General features: G+C 45.9%; 1 protein-coding gene and 1 long non-coding RNA gene across 4 annotated transcripts in view; both read left to right on the plus strand.

Annotated features, from left to right (window-relative positions):
- The window catches only part of LOC112962704, a 3,312-nt gene extending 928 nt beyond the window's left edge, over window positions 1–2,384 (plus strand). For both annotated transcript variants that reach the window (XR_003252383.1, XR_003252384.1), the window contains 2 exons: window positions 225–448; window positions 1,985–2,384. This is a non-coding gene — a long non-coding RNA (uncharacterized LOC112962704). The remainder of the gene's footprint in view (window positions 1–224; window positions 449–1,984) is intronic.
- A 9,643-nt stretch (window positions 2,385–12,027) lies between these two features.
- Window positions 12,028–12,962, plus strand: part of LRP5 (LDL receptor related protein 5) — a 167,078-nt gene continuing 166,143 nt past the window's right edge. Inside the window, exon 1 of one of the 2 annotated variants that reach the window (XM_026059155.1) lies at window positions 12,028–12,206. In XM_026059155.1, coding sequence (XP_025914940.1) covers window positions 12,119–12,206 — 88 coding nt within the window. In that variant the 5' untranslated portion in view covers window positions 12,028–12,118. The remainder of the gene's footprint in view (window positions 12,207–12,962) is intronic. The other variant, XM_026059154.1, reaches the window with a different exon arrangement.

A 12,962-nucleotide genomic window follows, 5' to 3' on the forward strand; every position in this document is an offset into this window, starting at 1 on the left:
CTCTGGCAGGAGTGATTCCTCAATCTCCTTTAGCATCTATTCCAGCTATCCTTATCACTATAATGTTTTTCCTTGTGTCTAACCTGGACCTTCCTGGCTGTGATTTGAGCCCCTTGCTTCTCATTCTGTTTACCAAGGCATGGAAGATGGATTATTCCCTTTCTCTTTACAGAAGCTGGAAGATTCTTCTCATGCCTCTTCTTGGTCCTCTCTCTTTTGTTTAGACCAGCCAGTCCTGCCTCCCTTCCCTCTTTCGTCGTCGGTCAGGTTTTACTGGACCTCTACGCATTTTTGTTGCTGCTTCTGGAAAATCAAATGGGCCGTGTTACTCTGACATATAATACCCAAAACTTGACATGAGATTCCAGTGGAGGCTTGTACCAGTTCCGCACAGAGAGGAAGAGTAACTCCAGTGCATTGCAAGCAATGCTTCTGTTTACACTTTTTGGTATGATGTCTGGCTTTTTTTAATAAGAAGCTGATAGCATTGATTCATGTCCTGTTTGTAAGCCACTCAACCCCTGATCCTTTTCTGTGGAGCTGTAACCAAACCTGTTGTTTACTATCCGGTGTTCATATAACCAAATATTCCTGCCTAACTGCAGAACTTTGCGCTTTATTGTATTGAATTCATCCTCTGTTTTTGAGACCAGTGCCCCAGTTTAGGATCTTTTCTCATGCCTGTCCTGCAACGTGCAGGCAGCCCCTGACAGCTTGTTGTCGTCTGCAAGCACGTCATGAATATTCTCTAGTCTGTCTTCCAAGTTTATGATGAAAACAGTAAAGTGCCAGGTCCCTGAGGAACTTCCCTTAATCTGTCCTTCCATTTTGGCATCGACATATTGATAACTACTTTCTGAACATACTTTTCCAACAGATATTGCAGCTACTTTGTAGTATTTTCATTCAGCCCACGGTTTGCTAGATTGCTTTCTAGAAGGTCACAGGGAAATAGTGTCAAAGCCCTTAGCAGAGTCAGACTGTGGGTTCCCTCATGTTTGTCCTCTGTGTACAAGGCCTGTTTCCGAAAGAAATTTAAACCTATTTCAGGTGATTTGTTCTCAGCAGATATGTGTTGGATGTTACTTATCTCCTGATTACCTGGCAGGTACTTCCAAGTGGTTGGTTGGTTTGTTTTTTCTTAGAATTGAAGTTAAACTAAGCAAGCCATAATCCTGACTCTTCCCTTTTCAAAGACACTGTCTTTACATTTTTTTCTGTCTTCTGGAAATATTCTGGTCCTCCGCAAGCTGTCAGAGATCACAGCTGATGGCTCTAATGGTTCTCCTAAACTTCCTAGGATGAATTTCTTCCAACTAAAAACYATGTAGCTTATCTATTCTGTTCTTTCTGAATTCTAGCCTGAGGTTTTCTCCTTTCTTGCTGATGTTATTTGTATTGGCTGTCTGATCCACAGTGATTTTTTTTTTTTTTAAATAGACACTGAAGCAAAAAATTCATTAATCACTATCCTTTTAGTTACATCTGTCAAGAGCTTTCTCTCCCTCTTAAGTAGATCAACTCTTCACTTATTTTCCTTTTGCTATTAATGCACCTATGGAAGCTCATTTTTCTCCTCTGTGCTACTTATATTTCACTTTCTGCCGTGGCCTCTGAGTTTTATCTCTTCACGTCTGTACTATAGTTTATAAACCTCATTTGTAATTTTATCTCTCTTTCAGCAATCTGTATGCTTCTTCCTTATGGTGAAGGTCATTGAAGAACTCATGATTTAGCCAAATTTATCTTTCTTCCTGTCATTTCTCTGTTAGGACAGTTAGTGTCTTTAGGTAAGCTTTGTTTAAGGACTGGCGACACTTTTGAACCTCTACCCCTTCCACTTCTTTCCCATCATTTCTCTGAATTCTGTTCATTTAATTTTGTGTTCTTCACAACAGTTTATTTAGCTGTTCTCACTCTTTCCTCTCCTAAGACTGAGAGTTTTGATGGTTGGTCTCACCCAACTTACTCTTCTGCTTTACAGTTTCAGTGTGTTCCAACACTGCTACAGTCAAACAGCACAGACCTCGCTCCCCTGTGTGGTTTCACAGGACTGTGCATCTGCAGCATTTCTCCTCGCATACTACAAGAACTTGCTGAACAGTCTGTGTTCTGCGACGTTCCTGTCGCTGTAGTCCYTTCCTTCTCCTAGCAATTACAGGTAACCATTAATGTGCTTCAGTTTGGCTAAAGTTTTGTAACTTCGTTTCTAAACTGTTCTTTTATTGCCTGAGTTTACAATTTACAATTCTTCTAATCTCATAGAAATCCAGAAAGTAATGAAACCTTAACACTTTTGTTTCCTAAACAGAACACCGTATGTTCTCTATTTGTCATGTTGATGCTTAATTAATACAGACATTAGTCTGGCATAAATTCTTGTACATAAGTTGTGAWCTGAAAATTTAAGTTTATGATTAAATGGTGCTTCAGCATCATGGTCTGATGCCTGTGTGTTGTGTGGTATATCATTCCGTCAAAATGCATGTCCATTATGTATTTGTGTTATGCAAGTGCTATATGTTTATGTTAATGCATACTCTTGGTATTGGAGAGAGATGGGTGAAGAGAAGATGTGAAGAGTCCAGAATATGCCAAGCGTCTGACCAGATTTTCAGCTTCTCTTCTGGACATTAGAGATCTGTAATGTGCAGACTGTGCAAAGAACTACATAGATGCTAGGAAGGGAAAATCCAGCCCAAAAGCCCGTTCATAAAAATAAACGGTTAGAGGACGGAGAAATAGTGTTGTCATGTCTGCTTACCAAGGTGGATGCACTCGCACCTGATCAGTTCTGCAGTTTTTGCAGCACAAATCCTACAGGTATCTGCTGGCATGGGGGAGCTTGACATTGAAATGAACTCTGAAGTGATAACCAGTGGTGATTGTTGTTTTGTATGACCAAAAATATGCTGGGTTTGTATCTAATCCTCCACTGGTCAGCTTCATTCAGTCATTGTGTCCACTTAGACCAGATCCAAACCAGAAAACGTCTTCTGGTATAGACCTTCTGCCAAACTTTGTGGTGTAAACTGTATCTACAGCAGGTGAAGGCGTGTGATCTTGTGTGTAAGCACTTGAAGTACACTCTGCTGCAAAAGCGTCCTACTAGTATAACTGCATCAATGTCAGTAACTTTTGTCAGTGCACAGATCCGTTACAGAAGAAAGTGCCCACTCTCTAAGTAATGCTGACAGAGCAATGGATTGGACCTCACATTTTGTCTTCTCTAGAATCTTAATTTATTGTGAATTATGAATCTCTCAGGGATAGCAGCAATTTTTATTATAGCTAGATGGTGCCCAGTGCAGTGAGTCCCTTACTGTTCATCGGAGTTCCCATGAGCTGCTGAAATAATTCTGGTTTTGTTCAGACCTCTATTGCTGCCAGGCCCATGTGCTTTGTCTAAGATGGATGAGAGAGAAAAATCTTAATTTTTGAAGAATCACAAATGATGAAAAGTAAATTAATGATGAAGAAAACTGCTTTCCGCAATCAAAGGTGCTACAAAAACTTCGTATAGAATCATAGGTGTTAGGTTGGCTATTTGGAGCTGTGGTTTAACTAGTGGTGCTCACCAATGCTGCCATCTACAGGATGTTATTCTCTATTACGRAGCTTCAGACCCATTTCACACTGTTGCATCACCAGAGAAATAGTTTTGCTGTATAGGAAGAGCATCAGTCATCTGATTTGCCACATAGCAAACTCAGTGACAGGCATGTTATAGGTACTTATTTCTTAAAAAGTGCAGACCAGATACTGTGCAAGATCATACTAAATGCAGTAAGCTTGTGTGTGTGTGTATTGCTGTGTAGTAATATTTAAATCTTGTATGAAACTTTGTAATCAAGAGACTTTTTTCCCCACAATTACACCTGTCTGCAACTTTTCCTTACATAAGACAACTTCCTTTTTTTCCCCCCCTCCCTTAACTCCCATCTCTTTTCCCTGGCAGCCAACAGGAACACGCAATGTAATCCCACCAAGAACTGCTCCAAGTGCTGTCAGCAAGCAGATGGCAGGTACAGTTTACGGACCGGATTGCGCTCTAGATCATTTTCAACATCCACTATTTTAATATCTAAATAGTCCCAGCACTGAGCCATATCATGGGGCCTTTCCCACTGCCTGCAAGAAAGATTCCCATCTTGTCAGGACAGAGCAAGTCTTGCCTGGCATCTTAACCGCCCACAAAAATTAGTCAGCCGGTAACTAGTAGAGCATGGCTTCACCCCAGCTTACAACATTTTTTATCTTGGGCAGCATTCAAAGGTAAGAGACACTTCTTTTAATGTTGAAAATGTCAAAGAAACAACCTTAGTCTGTGGCCTTAGCTATAATGAAGTTATGGTAACGTATTACCACTGGGTTGTTTTCATACTATTCCTACATCTTTTAATTCTGCAGTACATGACCTCCTGACTTGGGGATGTGTTTAACAGTGGAGGAGAGCTTTGTCTTTTAAGGTATGAATGAATGAATGAGAGGCATATGCCAGTGCTAACAGGTCATGGTGTTTTGGAATGTTTCTTCCATAAAACCAAGTGCTCGCTGAAAGGGTAATCATGCTGTAAAGGCTGCATGCTCAGTGGCATGCCACCCACATTGTAGAGAGTAGCTGGTTACCATTATTTTAGATGTGCATAGCAGCCACACTTGGGTTGGGGATAAGTGAAGACAGGACTTGGCTATTGTATGAATAAGTATCTCTCTGAAAGAAGCCTGGTTCCAGAGTTGCCTCCTGTGCTAGTAGAGTTGTGGATTACTCAGCTGCTCATCTATGACTGTGTAGGGTTTGCCTGTTTGCTACCACCACCGTTAAATCGATTTGCCACCTGTAACAAACCTATGGAGCATAGAGAAGAGAAGGCAAAAATACCCAACATAACCATTTGCTGCAGTGAGTTGAACGTCATGATGCAAAGCCAACTACCGTGAGTGGGTGGATGGGAGTTGTGGAGTGCTCATTTACATGCAGTTATTGTATAATGCTTTTTCTGTAAGCAATGAGACGGGGTTACCCGGCTTTCAGGTTCTTTCAAATTAATCTTTTCTTGCTCTACTTGGTACCAGGCACCAGTGCAGCGCAGAGCTGCTTGGAGCAGTGTACGGGCATGTAAAGATGCTACCCTAAATCGTGGCATTTCTCCATGACCTTTTCAGCAGCTGCTCTTACATCCTCATTATCTTAAGATGAGCCCTCTCTCTGACTGAAGTATCGATCAAAGTATCTCAGTTTACTCATCTTCCTGTGTTATGACCGAAGCTAAACTACTCTTAAGGGATTCCCCTGTGCTGGATAGCACTTCAGCGAGATTTAGTACGTATCACTTGCTGGCTGCTGTAGTGAGCCCTCAAATAATGTCTTGTAGCAATGGGTGTGTACATTTTGGTGTTTTGGATCCCTGCAAGCACTGGGGGAAAGGGGGTTCCTAGCTGTTCAAACAAGCCTACTGGGTTGGTTACGCAGATGCAGCAGAGGCTAGATTGAATGATCTCACAGCCTGGGAAAGGGAGAAATGTAGGGAGGAGAGGATACAAACCATATTTTCTTGTTGTGCTCAACTTCCTTTATTTGCATTTTTTTTTATGGGTAGTGTATTTCATTTGGGGATTTTTATTGTTACTTTAATACGTATCATCTCTGTGCCTGCTGTTTAATTTTTGCCTTGGAGTTGCTTATAGTGAGAGATGGTTCCTCACAAGGAACATAGGGCTGAGGAGCTCCGGGGAGTGGACTCCTGCTTTGAGAATCTGGAGATGGCAATCTGCTCCCTCCTCTGTGGCTGACTTTCCATGTCCCTTCAGGCAGAATCACTCTTCTTTTCTTTCATAGTTTCCTTATCTCTCACTAAAGGGATATTTCCTCTCTTTGATACAGAAATGYGGTGACTAATAGGTAGACACAAAGTGCTGCTCCAGCACCAAGAAGGGTTAATTTTGTGAGCAGCTCTGCAAAGATAGCTGACCCTGACGCTTTAAAGAGAAACTCTTGCTTGTACAGTACAGGGAAATGCAATGACCGCTCTTCTGGTGGCTGTAGCAGAGAGTTTAGCTGCGACCAGAAAAGCATTCGGAGTCCAAGAATCACCACCAAAAAAACCCGCTGAACTATTTTTATGTTTTCAGAACTTTTTATGGTGACATGTTTCTCTTCCTCAGGCAGTGTCAGCCCCTCTGTTCCTGAGGCTGCTAGCCAGCAGGAGGCTTTGGGAACAACTCTTTACCCTCGCCACCTCACTAGCACAGTAAACCCTTAAACGGCATTTCAAATGATACTAACAGGACATTTTTCATACTTTTTTTTTATATCAGTTCTCCTCTTGCAAGCCTTTTATGTCAGTCATCTCTCCTTAAACTCACTTCTGCCAGGAAGTCTCTGTCCCATAGCACTCTGATCTCTTGACTTGCAGTGTCTCTAGATTTTCCTGTATTTGAATTATTGGCGTGCGTGTCCTATTTGTCTCTGTTAGAGTAGAAGCTCCTGGCAGATGGACTCTGTGTATTGTGGAAAACCTTGAGCACTGGCAGATTGCTCTTCTCTGTCTTTTTTTCTTCTGTAGTCCCACCTAGATTACTTGCAGCACTTCCCTCCCCTAAAATCTAGCATGTCTATCTGACAAAACCGAATTTTTGGCTGGCTCTGAGCCCTGTTTGTAATTGCCATAACCTCACTAGGGTCATGACACTGCTTGGAAATGGCTGCACTAGAAATGCCAGGGTTGTAATCCTAGGCATGGCATAGGAGCTCTGTCCATGTAGGAAAGTTCTCCAGTTTATATATGTATAATGCACACAAGCTCTTCTGCATGGCTGCCTATGTTCTGGATGAGTAGCTTCTCTGATGTTTAACCTCAAACCTTTCCTGAGCAACCTAAGCCTGTGGCTTTCAACCTTTTTCAATGCTTGAACCCTTAAAGCTTTCCCAAGAGGCATATTGAGTTCTGTACAGAAAACTTAAACGCACCGAAGGTTGGCTTGTTTTTTCATTGTTACTGTCTTGAATGTCTTAAAAGTAGCATATGAACCATAGACTGAAAAGTCACTGATTTAAGCTCAGCTGAAAAAAGGTCACTCCTTTTTGTGTCTGCATGGCAGGTTGCGCTGGTTTAACTGTTCAGTTCATGTTATAGCTTCTCTGGGGAAGAGGGAGAAAGAAAAGAAAGGAAACTGCTGTGTAGACAAAGTCAGGTTGCTGAGATATCTGAGGGAATAATCTCCCTGAACAAAATTCGCTGTTATCCTTGTGCAATGCCAGGGAAACTGCATGTATAAACAGAGGTATTACTTGTCTTACTGTCACTTTTGCCTTGGATAAAGAGGTGATAATGGTAACGCTTTACCACCCTGTCAGGCAACTTAATTAGTGCCAGTGCAGTGATTTAAAGTTTTAAGCATTAAGTATTGTTTAATACTTGAAAGCCACCTTTTTTTAAAGCAGTGCCTAAAAGCCCCATGCGACTTCAGGCCACTATTGCAGTAGCCTCTAATGAGAAGAGAGGGATGTTCTGAACAAAGCAGGTAATGGAAGAGTGAAAATGCAACATATGCAGGTAAAAGATGAGTAGCTGATGTTGGAGGAGCTGCCGAGTGATGCCTACAGAGTCTGTGATGGAGCTGGAGACTAAACCCAGATTTTCTGAAGCATGTCCTGGAGAGTCCATGACCAAACTCATCCATGCTAATGATACTCCTGAATGGATTTTCTTCACAGGGGGTTTGTAATCTTAGTTGTAGCTGTTATGTGTTCTCCTTAGCATGACTCTTTATTGGAGCAGATGAGGGAACCTTTATCCAGGGGGATGGTGCTTTCCTCAGTCATTTCCGACTCATTCTAGATTTCTTGTAAACTTTTTCTCTTGTGATACAGGATGAGAAAGAATAAGGATCCCTAACAATGTTTAGTTTGAGGCTGCTTTCTAGTTGGAAGCTGGTTAAGGAGGTGTGAAGAAGTGTATCTGAAACACACTGGAAAAGGAAAATGATGCTGTCCCAAGGCCTTAGAAGCAGAGAATGAAAATGTTTGGTGCTTTGTTTTCTACTGTTCACTTTACCTCCCCTTTGCAAAACACTAAAGTACATCTTCAGCCTATCTGGATCTAGTGACTTCATTTTGGCTAAATAGTGCTGCCTCAGAGATATATAGAGAGAGATATGTCTTGGTATTGATATTCATCATAAAATAAACCTGAATGTCATTCATAAGGCAGTAAATTTGCTTTAGGGGCTTCTGCAGTTGTCATTAAGCGTTTCCTCTACGGGAGCTCAGGCAGCTCTGGCAGCTGGGAGAGAAGGATGCTGTAAACTGGGGTGGGTGGGGAGAAATCCACAAGGAGTAAATATGCAGAAAACATTTGGAGCATTTCAGTCAAGCCAAGTTTTCCAGCTGTAGTGGGATGGCTAGGTTATCCTGGAGGACATGCCTAGGAGCTCAGATACAGCTGGGCTCTTTGTTATCCCTCCTATGGCTCTGCACTTCCCTCCTTTCTCCATCGGTGATGACAACGATGGCAGAAAGCAAGAATTGGCCGGCTTGAAACTTGGAGGGGAAATGCTGGGCTGGCAGTCTGGATTTTTCCTCCCTCCCGCAGCCAGGTCCCCAAATTGCTGCAGCTTCCTGTATACTCCATGCAGAAAGGATGGAAGTTAGGAAAATTATTCCCCCTGCCCTGCTTATGTAGCAGAAACTGAGGAATGCTAGACTGACTTATCCGGGATTACACAAGAAGTCTTTGGTGAAAGAGTGTTGGCTCTGGTTTTGGAGCCCCATTGGGTGCTGTGAACATATGACCTTCTTTAAAAGTAATCCATCTTTTTTCTGTTAAGAGAAAGGGAAAGAAAAAGTGGGGCTCACACTCAGTTTTTGCTTTCCTAGAAGTTCTTTTTTTTTTATTTTATTTTTTTACTGCTCTTTACTTTATTACAAAAATGTATTTACCCAAGATTTCAGGAATGTCAAAGCCTTGCCTTCTCTAGTTTTGCTGAATGATTTTTTGCAGGACTGGAAAACTGGGGTGAGAGACAACCTTCTCAGTACACAGGTCTGATTTCTTTCCAGAGTTGCTCACATTTAATTTTCTCCAAATACTCTTACAATATATTAAGTGAGTTTTAAGATAGCTGGGTCCAAGGAATAATGCATAAAACTGTCTTCCCTGGTTGCTTGTTTCCATGGGCTGGTCTCACTCCTCTCTTCTTTTTGGCTTTGAGTCTGTTACCCAATCTTTTAATTGGGGTAGGCCCAGTCGGGAAGGAACAAGATACCAGACAAGAATGTTACACTCTCCAAAAAGGAGCTTTTATTCCAGATTTTGCTACTGTGAAGAATGAGCTTCGATGTGATAATGAAACTCTGCAGTTTATGCCTGTGAATAGTCACCTGTCACAGCAAGGCTGGTGCGTGGCTGTGATCAGTCACCAATGGATCTTTCTGGTCTCAATAGCTCTTATGGCAGATACTGTCTTTTGAAAAACGTGCTTTCTGTTCTCTGGCGAAATGTCTCAGTCTAAATCTTTGACAGTCAGTCTCTTCTTTATCTCTTTTAGTCTCTTTCACTTTTGTATAAAATATTGCTTCTCTCTATGCTGTGGCCAGTCACACACTGCTATTTCTGTTGGTATAAAATGTTGCCGAGCCTAAATTTCCCGTGCAGTTTGACAGTGCCATGATGCAGCCTGGCAGATGTGGTGATAAGCAGCACTCTGGATGGAGCAGGGATAACAGCAGCCATGCTACATCCTGCTTTTGGACCACAGGCCCCAAGATATCAAGCGTTAGGAGCAGTTGCCAGCCTCAGGAGAGAAAGTCCCTTCTCTTCTCCAGCAAGCTCACCCACYGGTGCCTTGCTGCTTGCTTTGGTGCTACAGGTGAGTCATCCCAGCCCTGTGTTCCCCAGCCCTGTGAGGGCAATGAGGAGGATGGGGCAGGGAACCCGACTGCCCTGGTGGCAAGAGGAACTCGGGTGATGTTGGTGCTGTCCTGGGACAACCCAGCTCTCCGTGGAGGCTCATGAAACAGTTTTGTGTGTGGGTGCTCCTCTTCTCCGACGTAACAGCTGAAGGGGGCTCGAGGTGTTGGTCTCTGTGCACAGTCTTTGCCCTCTGCCTGCTGCGAGTGCCACTGTTTCCTGTGCCTGTCCTCTGGCTCTGATTTGAATTACCCCAGTTACTGTGATGCCGGAAGTACTGGGTGATCTCCATGATGCAGGAGGTCAGACTGGTCAAAAGTTGGCATGTAAAGCCCAATTACTGTCTTAACAAATCTTTCTTCTGGTTCCTTGTCTGGTGTTGAACAGTTGTTTAAACAGATTCGAAACAAAACCCTTAATCAGCTGGTCTTCGCGCAAAGTTTTGCCGTTAATGATTTACAACAGCCCAGATTTGGGCTCCACTTTATTACAGGCCTTCTATCAAGAAAGACCAACTTCTGGTTTTCCTGTCTTCAAGGAAGTCCAGATTTTTCTAGGTTTTAAATAATACTGAGAATGAACCCTCTTTAAAATAAGTGTTCTTTATGCATTAAAGAAGCAGCAAGATAGAGCAGAAACACTTTATTTTCCCTTGCAGGTCAACTTTAAGGTCAGTGCTTATAAGCCCTTTAACTCCTTGAATTTTTAAACTGCTTTCTTAGGTAAGTTGACTACCACTGACTTTAAAAAAAGAAAGAAAAAAAAAAAAACCCTAACCAGAATGATATGCCCTTTCCCCTTCCCCACCAAGTCTGAGGAAAGTCTGCATTTGGGTAACTAACAGGACCTAAAAGAATTATCGAATACTTGATCCTGCTGTTTGAAATGGGCAGGGATCCATGGGGCACCAAGAAGTAATCTCAGCCATTGCTGTAGCACCTGCAGCAAAGCAGCTAAATTAGTACATTGCCAGAGACAGGGAAACCTGAAACTTGCTCATCTCTGAAATGAAGAGCAACTATTAAACGAAGCACCCATTTGTTAAAATACGGGCTTGTGATTTACAGCCCCTGCTCCTGCTCTGAGACTTGCGAAAATGTTTTAAGGGGACGTCAGACCCTCTTCACTTCCGTCTGGATACAAGGCAGTCTAGCAACTTTTTTTCCTGTTGCAGAACTGTGTTAGCACTAGGGAAAGGGGAGACCCCAATSGAGCCCCTTGGCCATGCTGTTTCCATTCACAGCCCGGCTGAGGCGGTGGGTGCAGCATGTACAAGTGGGGTGAGAAGGGTGTAGGACACGCCACGTCAGCTGGGCACTGCTCCGCTCATTGCACTGCTGGGGAGAGCCCGGGAAGGCCTGGGGCCCCAGGGCCTGGAGCTTCTGCCCCCGTGCCCTGGGCTGGGGTTTCTGTGGTGAACTGGGAGCAGGTTCAGGAGGGAAAACAAACAAGGAAACATTGTTGCTGAAATACACCTTTCTTTGAAAGGTAATGCTTTATGGGAGAGTTGCTTTTTAAGAAAACACTTGTTTGTTTTGGTGTGGGAGGAGGAAGGGAAAGACAAACTCAGATCTGGGAAGAAAACAACCCCCCTTTTTTCCTGCGGAGGGAAAAAGGAGTGAAGATCTGCACACCTGATTTTTAAATCAATTAAAGAACTGTTTCTTTTTAACCATTTGGTAAGCAATCTCTTTCCCCCCTCACCTGTTCCTAATTTTGGAGTAAGGGCAGTGCTAAGCTGAGGGGCCGGGGCTGTGCGAGGGTGGTTCCCCAGCAGCCTGCCCCTGCCCAGGTGCCGAGCGCTGGCCCTTGGTTCCCCTCGCGCGCGGGCGGCCGTTGGTGCGCGCGGGCGGCTGTTAGCCCCCTCCCCCCGCGCGAGCGCCGGCCGTTGGCTCCCCGCGCGGGCGGGGGCGGGAAGACCCGGTGGGAAGGTGCGCCCTCGCCCCGCACGGGGAGGGGAGGGGAGAGGCGGGCCCTTGCCGTCCGCTCGGCTCCTCCCCGAGCTCCGGGTGCGAGCGGGAGGATCCCAGCCCCCTTTCCTCGCGGCGGCGGGGGCACGGAGCGAGCGCACGGAGGAGGAGGAGGAGGAGGGTCGGCTGCAGCGCCTCCCCCCTTCCCCGCCTCCCTCCCCGCCGAGCGCAGCGCCCCGAGCATGGAGCCTGCCTGAGACACTCCGCGGGCTCCGGCAGCTGCTGCTGCGGCACAACATGGAGGCGGCGCCGCCGCTCCCGCTGCTGCTGCTGCTGCGGCTCTTGGCCGCCTCGGTGCTTCGGTGCGAGCCGGGCTCGGTCGGCGGTAAGTTCTCCTGGGCGCCGGGCGTCGCGGGGCCCGCGGCGGTGGGGTCGGCGGGGAGGAGAGCGTTTTTGCCCCTTTTGTTGTCGGACTTCGCCAAACTTCCCCCTGAAGTCCGCCGCGCGGCGGCGGCGGCGTGCGGGGGCCGCGCAGGCGGGAGCGCAGAGCCGCGGCGGGGCGGGGGTGGGAGCCGGAGCCCCCTTCGGGGCAGGGGGCGCGGGCGAGGCTCCCGCGGGGGGAAGGACGCGCACATGGACGGGACGGGACGGGACGAGCGGGGTCTCATGGTAGGGGAGGAAGAACAGGAGGGGGGACGCGTCCCTTTTCCCCCCCCAACTCTTCCTTCTCTTCGCCCCTCTTTTTTGTAAGAGGGGCACGTGGGGGGGGGGCAGAAGGAAGAGGAGACGAGGTCTCCCCACCCCCTCCCCTTGGGGGCACGTCCTGGCAGCGAGTCCGGGTGCAAAGCTGCTCCCCCCCTGGGGACGGAGTCGGCGGTGGCTCTGGCAAACGCGTACAGTTGCAAAAGAGAGACAAAAGTTGCTCCCCCCGCGCCGTGCTTCCGCGGTCTCAGACACGGATTTCTCCGGGGTTTGGAGGAGCTGGTGTCGGGTGTCACTCACAGGCGGAATCAAACTCTTGGCAGGGCCGGGAGAAGGGGGTGGGGGGAAGGGGAGTGCACCCCCCCCATCTCCGTTTTAGGGTTGGAGCGGAGGGGTGGGGGGCACGCAGCTGGCCTCGTTGACTCGGGGAGTTAGCGCG

The sequence above is a fragment of the Apteryx rowi genome, unplaced genomic scaffold (assembly GCF_003343035.1).
Source record: "Apteryx rowi isolate R43461 unplaced genomic scaffold, aptRow1 scaffold_152, whole genome shotgun sequence".
NCBI classification, from domain to species: Eukaryota; Metazoa; Chordata; class Aves; order Apterygiformes; family Apterygidae; genus Apteryx; species Apteryx rowi.